Source organism: Simochromis diagramma, unplaced genomic scaffold, assembly GCF_900408965.1.
Source record: "Simochromis diagramma unplaced genomic scaffold, fSimDia1.1 OVJJ01000321.1, whole genome shotgun sequence".
In the NCBI taxonomy this organism is placed as follows: domain Eukaryota; kingdom Metazoa; phylum Chordata; class Actinopteri; order Cichliformes; family Cichlidae; genus Simochromis; species Simochromis diagramma.
The window spans coordinates 9,239,903-9,262,133 of NW_024386772.1; the positions used below are offsets into that span (position 1 = coordinate 9,239,903).

Here is a 22,231-nt window from a genome sequence, read left to right on the forward strand (position 1 = left end):
ATTAAAAAAAAAAACTTCTTAAACTGTGTTAAGTTTTGTGCCTAATATATAATAATCTAAACAAACTAGTTAAAGTAAAGTAGCACAACTCACCACGTGAAGACCTTGGACAGAGAAGAGGACGCTAGAGGTGGCCAATTGATCCAAACATCGACAGTATTGATGCCAGCACTGGTATTGGATCAATACATTGTTTCTGTCTTTTAAGTTTAGTATGTAGTCCAATGACTGTGTTAACACGCACTATGAATAATGTCTGAACCTTTTTGTGTTGAGTGTCACGGAGCAGTGTGTCATAAATCTACTTGCTAATTTATTTCAGTAGGTGTACATTCTGATGTGTTTATGCACCACGACTTTAAACCGGTGCTAGTTATTTTACAGTTTCATCCCATAATGATCCATGTTGAATTCTGTCATATTTACATTGCACTAGTTACACTAAACTATCACAAAGTCACTTCATACTAAAATCTAACAGCTGCTGGTTCTATTACTGTGGGAGTTGTTTCTGCTATGTTGTATTTATTGTCACATTAAGGTTGCACTTCTACATGTTGCATCATTTCTTTTTGGGTTTAAAAGAAATGTAAAGTCTTATTGAATAATTTTATTTGTGGGGCTGAGTAAAAAGTTGAATTTTGGGAGGTATTTCCAGGTGGCTTTTGTAAATCAATATGTTATTGATCTACAGACTTTCAGCTTTAATTTAAGTTATTATACTAAACTTTTGAATTAATTGTTCAGGAATTACAGCAAAGGATCAATTGGGGAAAAAAATGAAAGTGATTTATTGAAAAGCGGATTTCAATTAAGCTATTTGGTGATTAGACTTTTGATGATCCATCACAGCATTATGTGATCTCTGCAGCGATCGGTGTTAGGGCAGATCCGCCCAGAGTTTAGACATTAGTGGTGCCAGAAGAGCACTGAGATTTAAAATACACAGATTGGAGGCAGGTTGGCTCCTGTGAGTCCAACAAGAAAATGATTGGACTAGAGTAATGATGTCAGAATTGAGTTTGATAGCATGGGAAAACAAAATTAAAGCTTTATACTGGCAGACAAACCCCCAGGAAGCAGGTAGATGAATGATTACAAATCATCCATAGTTTAGCTTCATTTTTATACACAGACCGCCATTTTTAGAGGCTTTAAATTAATTAGACAGCTGACTGGCAAGCAGTTTCGTGACTGAGTGAAACTTGTTTCCTTGTTATTTCTTTGTAAATGAAGACGGTAAAAGATCTGGAGCCATGTTCAAGTGTTGAATTTAAATTTTATAGCTTTCATTTTGATTTTAAATATGAAGCCCAATGAGATGCAGTGTAAGTGAAGCAGTGCATCATACACTGAACCCCACCCACCCCCACCCCAGGAAGGCACTGGCCAGCTGAACAGCAACGCTAAAAGTCCTGAAACAGAACAGAAGACAACTAAAATGAATAACGACAGAAATATTTCCATGGTCAATAAAAACAATTTAACAACATCTAACAAAGTCAAGAACACTCTCGAAGAGGCAGGGACATCATTGTCAGCAGTGCTGGGTGTAATGCACTGTAATGACATTACATTTTTCAGTAACCCAGTAATGTAATAAATTCAGTAATTGCATTACAGTTACAATTATACCATTTATTGGGCTTAAAAGGTTCTTCGGTTAGCTACAAATCACACAAACATGTTTGCACTTGCGCTACAATGAGCTGATTTCAGTTCATGTGTGGCAGAAGGAAAATGTTGGAGCTGTTGAGGAGTTATTTTGCATTGCTCAAAAGGACAGGAGTGCAATGATGAAGTGAAAACTGCATGTAGGACAGAAACAACTGCATTATGCTAACACAACTTCAGCTCTTTACAAGCATCCGGACAGACAGCATGCTAACATACTAGCACAAATCTAACCCAGGACCCAGAGTGATGGTAAATCTGAGTGTATGATGACATCACCCCAGCACTTAGACCCTCAATTTGAACAGGTAACAAACACCATCACGCTTGTAGCCCTCGTTTCTACCTGTTGATGTTTCTAAAATAGAATCACTGTAGAGATTTTAAGGTGTCGCGGATAAATACAACAAAATAAAACCAGGACAGGTACCAAAAAAAAGAAGATCTATTCATAACACATGGAAAAATATCCAGGGAAACTGAGTTAACGATAAAAACGATTAAAAAATAACAATAAAAATTGATATAACCCCTGAAAACCTTAAATTTCACACCTAGTACCAAACGGTCCGTGGCCCAGGGGTTGGGGACCGCTGATTTAAACTGTAGCTTCAGGTTCATATTGTTAACTGGTTACACACTCTGCTCAGATGCAGACAAAGGGTGCACAATTGATTGGATAGAGCTTCACAGTGCAAATGGATAATGACTCCAAAGCATATTGCAAAAGCAACCCAAGAATTTCTCAAGGAAAGAAATGGGATGTTCTTCAGTGGACAAGTCTGTTACAAGTCAATCTCAGTTCAACAGAATATGCTTTCCAGTCATTAAATACAAAAATGAATGCAGAAAGATACACAAACAAGCAGGAAGGCAAAAAACACAGCGTTTAGTGACTTTTCTGAGTTCTAGACGTCAGGCAATCTTTGCAGAAGATGTTGGTTTGCCCATTCAATTTGGAGTCTCTTAAAATGGGGGAGTCTGTAATTTAAAATCCACTGTGGTGATGTGCAGACGTAAAACTAAAAAGAAATTTCTGTCATTTTCCAGCAAATTACTGATCTAGCTGTTGGTAGGAGAGCTTACCGGGTAAAGAAGGCACGCTAACTATCCAAAGTCTTTCTCCTGTGATTAAATAAACTGGAGCTCTGTCTACCTGTGATGTCTCCAGACAGGCACCGAATCATTACGTCCTTACACATATGCCCTAATAGTAAGTCATCACCAGTCAGTGACCTCCGAGAGACCCCTCTCTCAAAGTGACCCCTTGTGGCGCTACCATAGAAAAAAAAATTCTTCACACATACATGTTCCTTGAATGCACTTTCCCGGTCACTGCTGTCCAATATATTATTCATGGTTACCAAGGAAAAGGTGCAAATTATGTTTTTATAAGCACATAAATTATTCATGCACACAAAGATAAGGGCAGGAAAGAAAAATGGTTTTCAAGTACCGGTAGACAAAAATAAGCATTTAAAAGCACCAGTAAATACTAGCAGCATGCATCTAGTCATTATCTGGTGTCAGTCATTATAAGATGTTAAAAAAATGTCAAACAGTCCTGTGTTTTAAATTTTAGATTAAGCCGTTAAAGACATGCTGCTTTTGAATTAGGAAATGATGAATAATTTCAATGGTGTTAATGGGTTGAATGGAAAAATACACTTCGGCTGTAGAGAAATGGAGACGGCAGCGGTCAGAGATACAGTGTTCTAACAATATCTCACAGTTCAGGTGTGAAAATGTAAGAGACTAATGGCGGCTTGAAAAAAATAAGATAAAGGAAAGCTGTGCTTGAGATAAAAGCGTAAGCCATTAATGTTGAGGAGCACGTTACGGGACATGATATATGATTCAACGAGAGGAGAGAGGACAGGCAATACTTCTTGAATAAATGAGTTTTTAACCAATGTCTGAATCACTTTTATGCACTGGAGAAGTTTAATAAAAGCAATCTGAAGTATCTCTGGACCAAAAAATGAGCCTGACTACTTATAAGTCCAAGAAAAATAGAAATGAAGCGTTTCTGTTTTGGAGTAACTGTTCTTTTTTTAAAAAAAATCAAGTGTGTTGTTTCTAGACAATAACACAGCACTGGAACACGGCTTTTATTTCCCATAACCTGAAGTGGTTATCTAATTGTGTAGTGCTGCGATAATATAGAGTTACATAGAGGACAGAATGGGGAAGATGAAAATGAAGAGCATAACAATACCTGGGTTTATGTCAGAGGGGATAAGGATGCGTGTTTGCACTTTAAAAAATCTTCTATATGGTAATCTTGTTTGGCTGTATAAGCACGAGCAGCATTCAAACTGAATGGGTTTCCCCCTGTTCTAGTCGCTTTCTGCTGGTCTACTGATGTGTTCTTGTGCTTTATAGACTGAATGTTGTGGGGGGGTGGGGGAGTGGGCTGCTTTCTATGACTAATCCTGCTATAAACAGCTCCTGTGACAGACCCTATTTTATTACACTTTGCTGCTGGTATCTTGAATAAAGCAGGGAAAAAAAAGACACTGTAAATGTGAATTTAATGCATTTTTTAATGCACAAGTAGATTACAATGTACATTTAAATGCAATCACTGAAAAACCCTTATTTAATGGACACTGGCAATATAATGAGACAGCAGTTACATTTTTGGTTCTACAGCAGTCGTATATAACTTTTTCATTATTTTCATCTTTGCATCTTTGTTAGGAATGATGCTGCTTTTGGTCTGTCTTCAGAGCTCTCTCTCCTTCTTGTATGTATTTGGGAAAATCGCAGGTTTCAGCAGCATTCACCAGCATTCACCAGCAACTGTGCAGGGTAGCTGTGTGGGTGGAAATATGAAAGGCAGAAATCTAAATGTGTCTGACACAGCGTCCACCGAGCCTCAGCGGATCCCTCTGAGAACTCCGGGTAGACTGGCTGCAGGTATGAGAAACGCAATTCAGCGGCGCCAGAAGCATTACAGATAAATATCGCAGAAATAAACCCAGAGGCTGGAGGAGGGGAGCACAATAGTGGTGGAAAACTACCCATCTTTCTTTCACAATATTCTCATTTCCATTGTCCCTTACAGATTGATGATAAAAACAGCAGTATTTCTTCCTCAGTCTTATTTAAGTGACATGCCATGACAGATCCAATGTCTACAAAAAAAACCCTCTCTCTGGGAAGTGTCATGAACAATATCATTGGTAAAAGGGAAAAAAAGAGTTTTATGGCTAACTGTGTTTTTACCCGTCAGAGGAGCGCTCCATCAACAGCTCCACTCCTCCAGGCTCAGTGGGACCACCAGAAAAACAGCTAATCAAAACCTTTCATGCTGATGGCTGCTGAGAGAAAAAGAACCACCTCTTGCCTCTTAGCACCTCAGTCTGAAGGGTGAGGGACTTCAATGCAAAGGGCTTTTGCAGCACCACACAACCAATCAACTAGGTGGACGACTTCGAGCTTTTCATTTCTGCCTGATAAGATTTATATTGACCTGCCATCACTTCCTGAGTATTCTGAGGAAACCGGGCCTACAAAACACATCTGACATTTCAAGTTGTTCCTTTATGCATCACCTGCTTTTCCTGACGTCTGTTACATGCACACTCACTGTCCACCTTGTTAATGCAAAATATCTAATCAACCAATCATATGACAGCAACTCAGTGCATTCGAGCATATAGACATGGTCAAAACAACCTGCAGAAGTTCAAATTGTGCAAAAAAAGCCCTATGATTTCAGTGACCTTGAATGCAGCATGGCTTTTGGAGCCAGACAAGCAGGTCTGAGTGTTTCAGAAACTGCTGATCTCCTGGGATTTTCCTGCACATCCATCTCCAGGGTTTACAGAGAATGGTTTGAAAAAGAGAAAATATACAGCAGCAGCTCGCTTGGTGAAAATGCCTGTTTGGTATCAGAGGTTAGGGAAGAATAACCGGCAGCTTCGAGCTGATAAGAAGGCAAGAGTTATTCAAACAATCACACATTATAACCAAGGTAGAAGAGCGTCTCTGAATGCACGACATGTTAAACTACAACCAAGGCTTCAGTTTACATAGACTCATTATAAAGACAATAGACTCTCGGATTGTAGTGTCATAATTTGGTATAAAAAACATGAAAGCATGGAATTAAGGCAGCTGTGGAAAACAAACTGCTACTAGGAAGGTGTCCAATGAGCTATATTGTTACAGCATTGGATGTTCATATTAGAAAATAGCCAGAGTTTCAAATAATGAGGTCAGTGTATGTACAGGTAACTCCTGAGTGCTAAAAAGCACTGAATTTGGCTGTCTTTGGTTTGCTACTTTTGGTTCTCTGTGATGTTTCTTTATGTGTCATCTTCCTGCTGTTCAAACCCCCTGTGCGAGGAGCAACCAATCACACAAAATTTAGCTTGAAGGGTGCTAAACCAGCTTGTTTCAGACAGCAGATGAAATTAGAGGAGCTGCACCAAGGCCCAGTATGAGATGAATAAGGATTATATTGGACTGTGATTCATGCCAGCCTAATCTAATAGAGTTTAACTATAAGACTATGGTGTTGGAAATGAGCATAATAGGTCCCCTTTTAGTATGAAGCTGTCTAATCAGATCTCAGTTTGACACATTTCTTCAGTTGTTTTTAGTTTTTGACAACCTGTCTGTTGTTCAGTAATTATCCATCCAGGGAGCACAAATTATCCTCCTGGCAGCAACCTGCTTAACATTCATACAGGTCACATTCACAGCAATACAGCACTGATAGAGCACATTAGAAGCGGCCCTGTATCTCCCCGTTAACAAGATGTAAATGAGATTCACGGCAAAGGGCAAAGGCACCTCAGTGATAACAGCTGAGGCGGGTTTGGTTATCAGTTATTAAGGATTGTATACATCATAAGATACGAGTTAAGGTTAAAAGCCTTGTTTTTTTCCCATGTGAGAGAAGACAACAAAGAAAGAGGGGTTTTGTTGAAGGTTTCCAGATGCTTTGAAGCATGTTTCCTTTTGTTTGCTCCGGGTTTTCTGTCTACCACACCCATTCCTCAAAATCTGTGTGCAGACGCGTAGTCTTTACGGTTGATTACTGAGCCAATGAAGCAAAACATCAGCTGGCTGTGTGTGTAATCACTGCTGATTGAAACGACGCACTTCTAAGTTCTGGTTCATTACTTAAATATAACTGGGATGAAATATAATCAGTATGTCAATTCATGCTGCTTAGAACTGTGAAGGAGTTCTTAACCTTTTATCTCGGGCATGTAAGTTGGCTTATGAGATTTTTAGTAATGTAAATGCTCATATGTCAAAGTCAAAATGTTAAATTTCTAACTCTGAACTAATCTAATTCACTGGCAAACACAGACTGTAAATAGAAGGTGGACATAGCCAATGTGATGTCACCCATTGGTTAGTGAGGTATGTTTATGAGGGCTCAAGCTGTCGCTATCTTGCCATTTTGGAATTGGATATGATGATCGAGAGGTGGATCTGACTGAGAAACGGATATAAAGGAGGATAATCACTGTGTAGACCTGCCCTAAACTAAACCCTTTTTAAAAACATATCCTCCTTTTTCATTCGAATGCCCAGTGACCAAAATTTACAAAATGAATATCGTGTTAAATTCAATAATACTTCAATAAGACTGGCAACTGACACCACTCGGTTACTTATGTCTTGTTCTGCAATTTTACCGGATGATTGTGTTCACTCGTGATGACCTCAGGTTATTCATGCAAATATAGTTCCTAGTGTCAATATGCATTTTTGCATATTGACATGCATGTATGCAATCAAGTGGCGCGAAATACAATTTTGCTTTGGCATGTCTCTTAATGCTGTGTTTGGCATGAATAAACCATAAAACTGCGTGGACACTGGCAGCGATTCGCTCATCGCTTTTAAGCTGATAGCTGGAAACTTGTGGACATTCCAAACTCCGGTCGCCTAGGTGACCCTCTAACAAATAAACTTAGCAGTGTTCTTCACTCATCGTCTCTTTAGTCACTTGCCTGAAAGTTTACAGTGGGTCCTGCTCAGTTGACGTCACCAGCAGTTATTTTTTGCACGTAGTTGCTTGAAGTTGCCAAATATGATGGACTTTCTATGGTCGCCGTGAATCACTTTCAGTGTGTCCGCAGCTCAAGAGAGAAAGGGCACTCAAACAATGCTGGAGTGCAGTCAAATAGTTTAGCTTAGGAGCGTTCCAGAGTGAAGTGACACGGAAGTATTTGCATAACAGTCATAATAAGAGCTAGTTGAATTCTCTAAATACAAAAGAAAGCTTATTCACTCCACTTAACAGGATATAGTGGACCGTTCTTTATGAAAGAAAATAACTAGACCATCCAATTCACAGCAATGCACCATCCATGAAACAAACGATCAACAAACCTGGCAACGTGACTGTGAGGGCCTGAGACAGTTACGCATGAGGACAATTTTGAGAAAAAACGGGTTTTAATGATCCAAAAATGCAAAGAATAAGTTATACAAAAGTCATCTAATAATACCGGGCCCTTTTGAACAGAACTAAAATAATAAAGTCAACAGGAAAAGAAACCTAACCACGCAACAGATCCAAAAATTAAGCTGACAAAAGGGACTAAACTACTGGCTTATCAAACCAGTTTTACACACAAGAGGGAGCAAATACTAACAAATGATTTAATATTGAAGAAACAAAAACCAATAGTCAGTTTAATAATTACTTTAAATGAATAATAACCAAATCCAAACATAACCAAATACTAACTCGGGAGTTAAAACAGACAACATATTTAAGATGAATGACTTAATCATGCCTCTGACTATGAGCAGTGTTTGGCATGGCCCAGTTAGCACTTCCTGTATGTAAAGCTGCCTTCAAGAGCACATCTTTTGCTCCCCGTGATGCCAGCAGGCCTCAGCAGCCAAACGGACGCTCCAGCACTGGCAAAACCAGAGAAAGAAATTAATAATGAATAAAATAAGAGAATTTAACAGAGCTGAACATATGAAACTGAACTAAATCTACGTATTTGTATTGCGCACAGTGTACTTCAACAGTGCCAAATAAATCTTGCCATGACATGCAAACTAGAGAATTTTGTTGATTTATGTGTCTGTGTGTGATATTTATGGAATTACAATCACTCTAAAATTGCTGTGTAAGTGTTGGCTCATGGGGTTACGGACTTGTTAGCTGCGTGTCTGCAGGTGCAGCCATCACAAGGGTGCAAATGTGTATTTCTATTTTCCATTTCGTGTGAATGACCTGCTGATGTGTTCTGAAGTGTCAATGACTCTGAACATCACGCCGCTGTAATGAAATCTGCTCCTTGTTTTGATGAAGAATGTAGATTTATAGAAACTCTGAATGCAGATTATTTAACACGTCAATGTGTTTAAGGTTTGCCATGATTCACTTTGCATTACTTATATTTGTTGTTGCATTTTTTCTTTTTTAAAGTAGACTTCTGAAGAAACTATTTTATGTATTTAAAAAACCAAAATAAAATAGAAATGTAGAGGAAAGATTGTTAGTTTTAATATCTGTTAGTTTGGTGACAACTTGCCTGATGAGTCATTGATAGACGTGTTTATTTAGACTCTGGATATCTACAAAGCTCAGTCAACCGCTTTCAAAAAGTAACAAAAACTAAACTGAAATAAGAAAATCTTGTCTGGAAATAATGAAACTAAACTGAATTCAAAAGTTTGTTTTTTTTTGTTTTTGTTTTTAAAAAAGGTCAAAAGGAAATACAAAAACCTATCAGAAGAAGAGATTGATTTGATTGATGAGAGTTTTGTTTTTTGTTAAATTCCAACAACATTTTTAATCAGAGGTTTAGATGACCTCTCTGCACACAATGCTTCCCTTTTCTTGAGTCCTTAAATTGTCTTCACACCTTTCCTTGACCTTGTGATATTTTTCACTGAGCTTGAGGGGGGAGAGAGAGAGAGAGAAAGGAGGGGGGAAAAAAAAAAAAAAAAAAAAAAAAAAAAAAAAAAAAAAAGCAGCATGAGGCGAAAGAGGCACGTCGTCATTTTTGGACTATTCAACCGCAGCTCCAGAACTGAAATCTAAGGAACAGTCCAACAACGGTAGAAGAAAAACTTCCAAGAGAGAAGCTTTTCTTAGAGACTCCTTTTAGGTCATCATTTTTATGAAATTTGACTGGTCGTTTCTACACATGCACTTTTTATGGCTTTAAGATGAGAAAATAACTGCCCACAGGTGTTTGAAGATAGTCCTGTCAGAAGTCTCTTACCATACGGGAGCTGAGCGTATGCGTTTGGGTGACAGATGTATTAGATGTCCGTGGGGCACCTTTGACCTTTTAGTACAACTAACGCAAACAGTAAGAAAGCCCAAATACCTCATGGGGGAAGAAATTTTAAAAACCCATCTTGGCTGTCCCTCTTGTCACCAAATGCTGTACCCCTTTTCAAAATTTTCAATATTCAGCAAAAGCCCCAAGATTTCTTAGGTGACACGTCTGTTTACGAAAGCCTAAATAAAAATCGTATTCTAATAGTAAATTTATATTAACAGCCTCTACACAACAATTATCAGGTGCATTCTATAATCAAGATTTCTGGATTATAGGGTAGAAGTTTTTTTTGTTTTGTTTTGTTTTTTTAAATGAAAAAGCTCTAAAATTAAGCTGTGAATGACAGCTACATTAAGACGCTGAAGTTGGACTAATGGAGGCCTAGCCTATGAGGTTAAATGTAAGAGCAAAACATAGACAGCCATTCGATCCAAGTAAGGCTTCACATTTAGATACAATTCAAAAAGAGTTCAGAGAAAGTGGTGAGTTTAAATAACATTTACTAGCGCACATCACACACACACACACACACACGCATACAGAGACAATCATGGTGGTACAGATGAGAGGACAGCAGTTAAAATTAAAAAAAAAAAAAATCCAATCAAAATAAGTGATGATCATACAGTACAGCTGCATCTCTTGGTCCATACACAACATGAGCAGTCTGCTGTGTTGCCACTCTTCACTTCCAAAAAAAGAAAAAAAAAAAAAAAAAAAAAAAAAAAAAAAAAAAAAAAAACGAGCAGCAAATATTCAAAAAAAACACCAGAACCAGAGGCAGGTGTCATTAAGGAAAACAAGTGTTTTTAGACTCAAGAAAAGGGAGGAGGGGAATCTTTAACTATTTACACAGCAAATAAACACAAATTGTAAATGTAGATGGAAGCCAACACAGGGCAGGATGAGATCACAGAAAACACAGTTAAGACGCAAGTGTAGCTGCATTTCCTAGCAGAAGTCAGAGGTAATGGGTTTTCACAATCAAACCGTCAACCAGATAATTATTCTTTTAAAAAAAAAAAAATTAAATAAAAATAATACAAGGACAATCATGTCACTGACCAATCACCTGCCACAAGCTTCCAGCAGTATCTCCAAAGACATACTGAACCCCCAATATCATCTGAAAACTAAACAGAGGCTGTCCATCGTTCCAGCTGCCGTGTGCTCATCGGAAGAAGCCGGTTCAACTCAGTTGAGCCCCTCACTGAGAACACCGAACCGCTCCTGTATTCATGCACGATCTGCTGGCAGCTGGAGAGATGGCATGCAGCGCTATCTGCACCTGCCCCCACCCTTCAAGGGGTGGGGCAGCGTTCACGGTTTTATAAAACATTCAAAAATGTAAACATGGCAACACAGAACTCACATAAACACAGAAAATACGTCGACTCCTGGACATACATGAGTGAGAGGGGGACTTGAGATGGCATTTTTATACAGGTGAGAACACATGACCGGTGCCCTCCAAGTGCATCACTCAACAACCAGTGTAGAGAACAGACTCCATGAACAGGCTGGAGGGTGTGGTTAGAAAGACAAAACAACGTGGAAAAGTTCAGGCTCAGGAAACATCCCAGGTTGGTAAAAAGCTTCGCCTCATAACACCACACAACCATCACTGGTGGATGGAAAGCTGCAGGTTAACAATTAGGAAATGTTTGAAACCAGAAATGTTATAAAGCAAAATTTACAACCGTGTGGTAGGAAGGGGGAAAACAAGACACCATAACACCATCTCATTATACAAACTCATGAACTTTTTACATGGAATACGGTAGGCTTTTTTTTTTTTTTCTCTTTTCTCCCACAAAGTACTAGCCTTTAAAGCTTGTTCTTACACTATGCAAGTCCCTTTGCCTGAAACTGTGGACAGCGTCACTTTGGTGAGATGTTAAATCACTTTATTTTTTTAAAAGCCGCTAGTCCGCTAGCTACCATTGAAACTGGCCAAACTGCAGATCTGCTGATATACCTCACTCACAGGAATTCAAAAGAAAAAAAAAAAAAAAAAAAAAAAAAAAAAGATTGCATTTACTAATGAACCACTTTTTCTTCTTAATTTACAAGGTTTTCAACAGGATGTTCAGGCAAATAAAAATTTAAAACTGAAATGTACAAAACAGTAAAATCATATATACAAAAAAAAAAAAAAAAAAAAAAAAAATATTGAACATGCAGGTTTTTCCACAGAGTGACAAACAGACTGCACTACTCTGCAGCCTCCAGAGGTCACTCACACGTGCATATGGGACAATAAATCCGAGGACCACCAAGTTACTGAGTCCATTGGAGAATATGGGAGAGGAGATGCTACTCCATCCTGGCTGCTGAATGGCTACTCGTTACAGCTGTACTCAGAATATACGCTTACGCTTAAGATAGGAGTCTGCGTAGTGACCGCCGAGGCCTTGGGAGTGCTGGCCCACATAACCGCCTTCAGGGCTCGGCTCGGGAGACGGGATCAGCCGGGAGAACGTGCGCTTTTGGCTACCGATGGGAGTCTATAATTACAAGAAAAAGAGGAGGGGGGGGGGGGTTAAAATCAAAACAGAAACTTTAAAAAGAAAAATGTGAAACAATAACATTGAAGCCTATAAATTACCTTCATAACATTCTCCACACCTGCAGGGTAGTTGGTGGTGTGGCTCACAGGAGGCATTCCCACAGCCTAAAGACAAACAACCACTCATCATTTGACTTCAACTCAAGCGCTCACAGTGCAACATTAATTATTGAACACAGACTTATTCTTGGCACCTAACCCTCCACTATTTTATTTTTATTTTATTTATTTATTTATTTTTAATCCCTTCTAGTGCTATCCTCAGTATTCTTGCACTGACAAATAATCAATCCTTCTCACACATATATATCAAAAAACAAAAATCAATGCAAAGCTTTTGCTTACCCTGTTGAGCTTGGGGGTGGGAAGGCTCCCATTACAGGAGCTCTCAGACCCTGAGCTGAAATATGAGGACAGAGGTGGGCTTGGAGGGTAACTGTAGGGGGGGAACCGCTCACTGTATTCAGCGCAATGAGAGGCCTGCAGAGACAGACAAGTTCACAGCTATGTCACTACAGGGAGGCGTGCATTTAATTTACTGACACTACAAATGTCCTCAAGTCAGCTTTGAAACAGTTGACAAAGCACTACCTGCTGACCGAATCCTGCCAAGGCCCCGGCATCAAGATTCTCCTGCTGTTCATACAAGTGGGCAAGGGGATCCTGAGGAGAGACACCAGATGGCATCGGACCAGATCGTGTCATAAAACCACTAAATGAGCAGCCAAGCGCTATACAGTAAATTCAACAGGTCACAATGACTAGAGGAGTAAGGAAGACAAGGAAAAACAAAAAAAACACACAACCCATCGATGCAGAAAGAATACACATTTAAAAATCAGGAGTCTGAGCAGCAATGATTCATAGTTACCCGATGGAGTGGGGGGTACTCAGGGCTGTAGGAATCCTGGTAACGCAGGCTGTAATTCGGTTGCATGCTCTGGTTGGACACGTTACTCAGTGTAGGCCGCCTTCTGTAAGGGTGAGGTCTGCAGCTTCCTCCTGGAGGAGATGCACGGTATACAAATATATCCTTGATGCATCCAACATCATCTCTCAGTTGAAGCAGCAAACAAGAACAGACCGTAAAAGTAGATAAAATCTTTACCGCTCATGCGAGCACAGCAAAAAAGCAGCACCTCACCTGAGGAAAACGCGTTGCTGACATTGAGGAAGGGACTCTGGGGAACGTTTGCATCTTTTGCAGGATCTCCTAGTATGGAAACCTGACATGAAGTTTAAAAAGGAAAAAAAAAAAAAAAAAAGCTTATTTTTACATTTCCTGCACAGAATGAGGAATGAGAATGAAGAGGGAAAAAAGCAGTTGGAGGACTGAAGGCATTTTAAAAAGGGAATTACTTGGGAACTGACCCCTTGTGCTGTGAGGCCATCTGCCCCGATCATGCCACCCAGCAGGGGCATAGAGATCCCCGGCAGGGTCGGAGAGGAGGTCTGGGGGAAGGGACAAGCCGACGTGGGGGAGTCCTGATCCCTTGAAAGAGTTCTGCCACGTGGCACTGGCTTCAAGGGGGGTAGAGGATCTGTCTGAAGAGCCAGTCCAGGGACAATACCACCTATGGTGATTAGAGACTTCAGTGTAAATGACAATCCAACAACAATCACACATTTCATTTTTAATCTTCTCCTTCAAGCTTTTCAGAGGAAATTAGATATGCATTCTGTTTTAATTTGGGTAACATAAGTAATGTAAGGAGTAGGACGCCTGATGGACAGGCTAATGGCAATGCAGATGTTTATCATCAAAAGCAGACATGCAGTCTGTGGCTGAAGGAGCCACGGCTGGAGCGGACTGATGCCAAACCTTGGGGCAGGTCTCCGAGCAGATGGACTCCCTGCTGGACAGGCAGAGAGGCCAGAGGATTCTCCCCAATAAGTCCCGGCTGCTGACCAAGAGGAAAAAAAAAAAAAGAAAAAAAAAAAAAAGAAAAGAAGAAAAAAGTTCAGTCACAACAGGGTCACTCAGCCGCACTGCAACATCAAGGTGACGAAGAACTGCTCAACTAAACTTAAAAACACATGTATTCAACAAGTTTACTTATTGTATATGCAATTATGTCCTTACAGGATGTACCTTTACAATTCTGGCATACAGCATAATAATACATCTACCGCATTGCTCAGCACCACTCGAAGGAACACTCCACACATACACGCACAAAAAACCCCTCACTTTCCTAGCAAGAGCTTACCCACCCAGGCAATACGTTTTCTATCAGCATTCACATAAAAAGAAGAAAGGGCCAGAATCCATCTAACTTCAGCTCCAACTCACACACACGCAAACACTGATGGCCAACCATAAAAACCGTTATCACTCACACAAGGCACTAGAGGGTTTTCTTTATTGTGTAGCACCTGAGCCCACAGAAGAGGATTTCCCAGAAGTGCTTGCTAATGGTAAAGAGGGACAGAACAGAGTGGGGAACAAAGTCTGTGAGTAGGAGAGGATGAATCAAAAACGGGCAGGAAGCAAAAGCAGGGAAGAACATGACGGAGAAAAGATGGAAAAGGCAGCGGTACCTGCTGAGCCTTGGCCTGGTTCTGAAGGAGCAGCTGGAGCAGGGCGGCCGTGAGAGCGGGGTTGGCAAGCAGTGGCGGTATGGCGGGGGCCGCACCGAGGAGGCCTGCGCATAGACAAAGATTAAGATCCACCGCAGGAGAACGAATAATAGCAATAAAACAAAGATTAAAAGCAGCTCACGGCTCCTCACCTTGTTTATGTCCCTGTGTCAGTGGGTTGAGCAGCATCTTGAGGGCGGCGGGGTTGCAGAGGCCTGTGAGTATCTGCATGGCTGTCGGATCAGGGAGGAGTCCTTTACCCCTGTTTACAGCCTTGAGAGGAAGGAAACAAAGCAAAGACTCAGAACAAGACCAACAAATAACCAAAAAAATTTTCCATTAATCTGAAATCATGTGATGAGCTAGCTCCTCTGTGAGAGTTATAACTGCAATGCTTCCAAGTCGTGTCCAGTAACGTAATTTTTACTACAGCACGAACTCAAAGGCAGCAATGTTAAGTCTTAAGGGCTCAAGCAAAGACTGTAGATTGGAATACAGTACCATGGTTTGTGCAGCAATCAGAGCAGCCAACATGCTTCTTCCAGGAGGACCCGGGGCACAGAAGGACACCCTGATATGTGTCCCACCCAGCAGTCTGCCATCTGTGAGTCGCTGTGCTTCCTCGGCCATCTCTGCAGTGGCAAACTCCAGCACTGCAAAACGCCGGAAACTTCCATCTTGTCCCTGAGCCAACTGCGGAGAGAAAAATTGAGAGGACCAAAAAAAAAAAAAGCAATTTTTCAAGCATATAGAGAAAAACAAAAAACCCAAAAAACCCTGCAGCCAATGAATAAGATGCACACACACAGAGAGTGGAAGCCAAGTGGTTTTCACTTACACCCTCAGTGTTCACATATTTTAGCACAAATTTGGAGAGAAAGATGGGAAAAAAAATATCATGGAATTTATAGTTGTTAATAAAAACTCGGGATTACCACAGAGAGAAACAGCACTCAGAATTCTGCAACAGCAGTAGTATAAGCTCTTTAAAACCTAATTTTCAGGAAAAGTTGACAGAATTTAAATGTTCGAGGTTGCAGTGGTGACTCTACATATGCAACTTTTACATCCTGGTGACCGCTGAAACTCACTTGTTTAAAAATTAACTGCCTGGTGGTGTTGGAGGCTGCTACTGAGGGGCAAGACTTGCTTCACAAAACACCCATCGCAGCATTTGGTGAATTCTGAGCTCAGATTTACGTGAGAAGTGCTACATGCTAAACATGCAACCGTGTAGTGGCAGATATCGCTACTCGGTTTTGTTTGTTATTGTAGCAAAAACGTAAAGATTGCGTGTCCAACTGTTTCCATGCAGTGAATTAGAATGGCAAATGTTGAACATGTTCATATAAATAATAATAATAATAATAATAAAAAAAAAAAGCAGCAATTTTATATATACCTGGTGAGCACTCAACCAAAAGTTATGGATCTTTCCCCATTCATTAAGATAGGAGCTTCAAATAACTGTCAAGATGGCTACAGCACCAAAATTGTGTCTCAGGCTGCTGCTGAGCTGAAACAATCTACATAATTTCCCCAGGCCTGGATGGAAAATATCATTAGGTCAAGGAAAGATCAAGGTGAATTGATAAAGAAAAATAGAAGCAACACAAAAACTGAATTGGGGTGAAGCTTTTACACAGCTCACGATAATTATTTTAACATGACCCTCAATCCTGATTTATATAGCCTTTTTAAAATCTATATACGCGAGTTTTATCATAGCAGTGTGATGTTTGTAGTTCACCTGCTGGTTTAAGAGTCTCTTAGTTAGGAACAAATTAGCACGATATGACACGAAATGGAAAACCCTTTTCTAATTAACATTTTATAGTATCTGCACCAGGTGACACTCCTGTTGATTGTTTTCATCAAAGTTCTCATTGGGGGATGGTGTTGCCTCCTTTCTTTTCATAAAGGAAGTTTCAGTGTATCCTATTCTAAAAGGTGGCAAGAAAAGACATGAGAAGGAAGCACTCTGGAAATTTTTGGAGTACTAAGACTCTTCAAAAAGCACTTACTATGGCTGCCACCTGGATACTTATGAGTCACTTCACTCAGTGAGTTTTGATTAGGAATGCTACTATTTGTCAGCACCCTTTGCTTTCATTTATGGTTTGGCAAATTTCAAATAACCCACTGAAATTTGCATCTCTAAAGTCCCAGATCAAAATCTGTTTCTTAAAGTGTTTAATTACCTTTTAAGGCCCTTTAATCACCACATCAATCACTATAAATGGCTTTGTGTTGTTTTTAGTGGTACTCCTCTCTTACCATGATGCAACCATCTGGTTTTATGAATTTGATAAAGCTGCAGTGATATCACAGTTTCCTATTAAAACCATCATATGGCTCCTAATTATTATGACTGTTCAGTCTAGAAACAACAGAAAACTACGACTGTGTGTCCTGCTCAAAAGGACACCGCTCTCTCCCATTCCAGAAAAAACCTGCTGAATGACACCACCTGGGGGTGTCAGGTGGTCATCACCATAGAAACCAACAGTTGCTATTGCTATAGTAACTTTGAGTGGCCACAGGAAAACTGGGGTAAAGGTGAAAGATCAAATATGGATTGCAGTTTCACAGTGACTCAGTAGTGCAGTCATTTTGCACACCTTCAGGGACAATTTTACAACTTTGTGATGGATTTTAGCAGCTTTTAAAGCACTCAAAACTTTTATTATTGTGGGCATTTGCTGTATAAAACAATAGCCACACAAAGAAATGACAAAAAAGTTAATGATTGCTGCTGTGTGCAATCAGTATGCTGTAGACTTCTGAAATCATTCACTTGGAGTATTGGGCTTGTGTGCAGTTAAAATCTGACCTGGCAGAAAACTGGCGTGTGGGTGTCAGCCAGGGCACTGCGGAGGTCTTGGGCTGTCAGCAGGCTCTGAGGCAGGCGGTCCACGCACAGGCATTTGGAGTGCAGCAGTGGATATGTGAGGGAGCCCACCTCAGTCCAGTGGACGTAAAGCATACGGGAGCCCAGCTGCTTCCCCAGGAGCTCCGACTTGGCCCTGGCCGCAGAGTCCTTCTTCATGTACTCCACAAAACCGTAGCCCTTTGAATGCCCCGAGGTGGCACTGTACACCAGGAAGCAACGCTCCAGGTTGCCGAAGGGGCGCACCAGTTCCTCAAACTGCTGCTGCGTGAACGCGCGGGGCAGGTTGGCGATGCACAGCAGAGCATCTGTCGGCTGCAGCTGCACAGAGATCTCCCGGTCCCGCAACACATGCTGGTGGAACTCTTTGATGGCACTTTGTGCTTGTTCACCATTAAGTAGAGTCACAAATGCTTTGAGTAACACAGGACAGGAAACAGAAGAGAGAAACAAATTGGTGTAAGGCAAGGGAATGACATTGTTCAGGTGGCATAAAGTCAGATTTATTTGTACTCAGCAGGTGTCAGGGAGCAAACCCTGCCTGTGACGTTTTTGCCTCTAGCAAGGCTGTTAAAACACAGTTCTGGTGGCACAATATCAGCACATAGGATCCTTCGTGTTGGTGTAACTTTAGCCCTTGTTTAAACTACAATGCCTGTCAGCCCAGCAAGAATGAAATCAACATCTTGTTACCCATGTTATGAAAAAGACACAGAAGGCGTGACAAAGTTTTCCAGTTTTGTCTGAAAGCCATGAGAAGAAAAAAAAAAAAAAAAGTAATAAATTAGTTTGGCAGCCAACTCGATATTGTTTAAAAAAAAAAAAAAAAAAAGCAGCGCCATCTAAATATCACTGGTTTTCTTCCATATCAGCTTGCTGGATACCAGGCATACCCTGAAAATACCATCTGGCTCACAATTTTCTGGCTTATTATCATGATCATCACCCATTTTCTAGTGAAATATTACTGCAAGAATGCATAGATATTTAATTAATTTATATTCTAATCTGATATTTTACATTTTATACATTTAAAAACTAGCAACTCTAGCTGGACAAGATGGCAGATCACACCGAGGGGCATGTGAGGTAACGCATACACAGATACACAGAGCCCGTCGATCTTATCGCACTTGAACTGACAATAATGTAACGTGACACCACGACAAGCGAGCATCAACAGTCGCCAACAAGAGAGATCTGCAACTGTGTGTTAATGATAAGTGCAAGAGAAAGCACACCATGAAAACAAAGTCTTTAATTGAGGTCTGGCTGCTTTCTCCAGAACCCCTTTTCATGTTCAGTATGTCCATTGAAAGTCATTAACTAAGCATGCTCCAAATCTGGAGAGCCCGATTTACTTTTGTTTGCTACAGAGTTCACTGTCAGATTAAATTTTAAAGGGGCGTAATAGAGCAGATCCATCCTGATCCCCACCTCCTCCAACTTGCAGACGCCAAACTTGCCAAATTGCCTTGCTCAGTCCAACATGGTTGAGCAGTTAGACCTACCTGTGCCTTTGTACTTGTCAACAAAGCAGTACTTCAGATCATAGCTGCCCAAGAGCTCATGGACCTCCTGTAAAAAGAAAGACAATGATTAACTGCAGATGTTTAAATACCTAAATAATATTTGACTTTATGAGGTCGTTGGTTAATTGAAGATTTCAATCAACCCCCTCTCAGCCAATTAGCTCGTTGATATACACTGGGGGGTGGGGGGGAATCAGTGCACCTGCTGGGGGGGGAGAGATGAGAGGTGAATGACTCCCTCATTGTTGTAGGAAAAATTGTTCTGCCCAGCTTTTGCCTATTCACACAAATGGCGATGCTGCCTAGCATTTTCTGAAACGTTTTGTCCCCACGCCTTCCACCTTTTGTTATAGAGAAACTCACATCTCGAACTCCCACTACTGCCCCAGCCCCCCCCCTCTGTGAACAATGGTACCGCCCGCAGGCCCACCGCTCCCCACGAGTCAGGCACGTTCCAAAAAAAAAAAAAAAAAAAAAAAAAAAAAAAGTAGCATCAAGAGTTAATTACAGACAGAGTTACTAACAAATGGACTTATGACCCACCTTCACTGCATATGTAATCCGCATATACCGGTTATGAACCACAGTTTGGCTCGGCGGGCCAATTGGTAAAATTCAACCACGAATGCAAAGCGGCCTGGTGGGTCACACAGGCCACAAATGACCATGATTGATTATTTGACCACTTGTCAGTAAACGCGAGCCATGTTCGTTAACAAACAAACTCAAACCAGTTATAGAACTGTTTGCATCGTTTTTAATTACCAATAATCTGTGCGTTTTGGCTTTTAAACCACTAGCAGATGTAGTACACAGAAAACTAAATAAAGGTGAAGCTAATAAGTTAAATGCCTGTGAAGCTAACATTGATAGCATGGCAGGTATAACGGAGCTAGGCTAGCGTTAGCCACAGGGTAGCATCAATCAACCAACCAACCAACAATTAAACACTCACCCCCTAAAACTTTCTACTCATACCTGATTGCTAACGTCAGAGGGCAAGTTTTTTATAATAATTTTCCTCCTGTTGTAAAACTCCCGTCGAGTTCTCTCCAAGCGGCTCTCGATCTCTTCGGGGCTCAGTGATGTCAAGTCCTCGTCGACCTTTCGCTGACACTCGCGTCCGGGCGTCGCGTCCTCTTCGTTCTGCACAAGTTCGGGGTACCGGCGATCCCCGGGAATCCAGTTTTCTTGGTCCACGGCGGGGTCGTATTTTTCATTAAGCGGACGAGAAGCCAAACTGTTTCCCGAGTCTGTGTTTTCATCTTTGGCAGCTGTATTAACTGACACTGCGGCCGCCATGACTCGGTGCTGGAAGTTTTTTCGGTCTGAAAACTCTGGCTGATTTGAGCAGTTTAAACAATACACACATGGCCCCAGCGCTGCTTCTGATTGGACGACAAGGGAACGCATTCTCCATGACTACAACGTAAATCGGAAGGGTGGGGGCGGAGCAAAGAGTGTCCCTGCTCCTCAGCATGAGGTGCATAATGGATGTTTTTTGGTAATTAATCTAATTAAAATGTAGTATTAAATATCTAGATTTTTAAAAGACAACAGACAATTATAAACAGCACAATAAAAATGCATGTCTAATTTATTTAAGAGTCTAATTTATGCATGTACATTTTCTCAAAAATGTCCCAACAAAATATGTCTGAAAGATAAACTAGTGAAATATGGTTTATAATTTAAATATGCTCATCTTAGTTAGAACTACCAGTTCATAAAGCAAGGAGGCTTGAGAATATGTCCACATGATTGTGAGCTACTTGGCTTTACAAAGTGTCTCAAATAACAAATAACAAAAGGGAAACAAAAACTAATACTGAAATAAATAAAAAGTCAAACTTGACACTTGAAACAACAAAAGCTGAACTGAGACAAACAAATCCACACTGGAAACTGAAATATAACAAAACTGAAAACAAAAGCATTAAAAATTCAAACAAAACATAAAAATCCGTAACGTTTTATTCTTGGAAATCATTGTGGTTGGTTTGTTTACTTAAATTCCATTATCTTCGTAATAGGCTATTGTTAGTGTGTTGATTGATTATGTATTATTTTATGAATACCACTCTTTAAAAACTCAGCAGTTAATTTTTGACACATGGTAATTTATTCAGACTTTTCTACCACGAACAAAGCATTCATAAAGCCCTTTTTAGCTATGCAGAGAGTGTATAGGAAAACAGCATTTTTTCGCAGTAGATATAGAGAAGAAGATACAGGTTTTGTTTTGGTAATTTGAATTTGGTCTCTAGTATAGGCTGCGTCAGCTGAGAATATATCCAACACTGTAATGATGGATAAAGGGAATCAGTTTCATTTGGCCACGAAAAATGCCTGTGCCTCCAGGGGGCTTCACAGTCCAGACAAGCACCAGAAGGACCAATCATGTCATGTCCAGAAGTCAGCAGTGGAGTTTCTCTCCAAGATTATGAGTCAGAACAATATGCTTCACTATTCAGCATTTTTCTATGTTCCCAAAGGGAACAGCAGTAGTATTTAAGCATTTGGTGACTCAGCTGGTGGTGGTATCACTCTGGACTAATGCTTAGCACTAGACATGCCTCATGGTAGATTCCTCATTCTCCATTAGCCTGCAGTCCTTGCAGTACTTTCCTTCAAATACATGTTGAGAGCTCTCAGCAGGGAAAGCTCCCATTTATGTCTGATGCTGACAGTTTGTAATACA

The 22,231-nt window shown here is 40.5% G+C and overlaps 1 protein-coding gene across 4 annotated transcripts; it reads right to left on the bottom strand.

The window, feature by feature from the left end:
- Positions 1 to 8,447: 8,447 nt before the first annotated feature.
- Positions 8,448 to 20,917, bottom strand: raver1 (ribonucleoprotein, PTB-binding 1). Of its 4 annotated transcripts, none has more exons than XM_040047537.1 (15): positions 20,509 to 20,917; positions 19,510 to 19,576; positions 17,942 to 18,411; positions 15,610 to 15,801; positions 15,261 to 15,381; positions 15,070 to 15,173; positions 14,351 to 14,429; positions 13,900 to 14,102; positions 13,673 to 13,754; positions 13,400 to 13,530; positions 13,120 to 13,191; positions 12,874 to 13,008; positions 12,568 to 12,633; positions 12,337 to 12,466; positions 8,448 to 8,574 (listed from the first exon to the last, which is right to left on the bottom strand). In XM_040047537.1, the coding sequence occupies exons 1-15, from the start codon at positions 20,830 to 20,832 to the stop codon at positions 8,549 to 8,551; spliced, it is 2,202 nt and encodes a 733-aa protein (XP_039903471.1). In that variant the 5' UTR covers positions 20,833 to 20,917; the 3' UTR covers positions 8,448 to 8,548. The 4 variants fall into 4 exon arrangements, with proteins under 4 accessions (XP_039903471.1, XP_039903462.1, XP_039903489.1 ...); XM_040047528.1 differs by having other exon boundaries at positions 14,351 to 14,432; XM_040047555.1 differs by lacking the exon at positions 8,448 to 8,574 and having other exon boundaries at positions 11,759 to 12,466; positions 20,509 to 20,916.
- Positions 20,918 to 22,231: the final 1,314 nt, after the last annotated feature.

Coding starts and splice junctions, on each gene's coding strand:
- raver1 (XM_040047528.1), bottom strand. CDS start 20,832: ATGGCGGCCGCAGTGTCAGTTAATACAGCTGCCAAAGATGAAAACACA. Junction 18,412..19,509: donor TGACAAGTACAAAGGCACAG/GTAGGTCTAACT, acceptor TGTTACTCAAAG/CATTTGTGACTCTACTTAAT. Junction 13,755..13,899: donor ATGGCCTCACAGCACAAGGG/GTCAGTTCCCAA, acceptor ACTTCATGTCAG/GTTTCCATACTAGGAGATCC.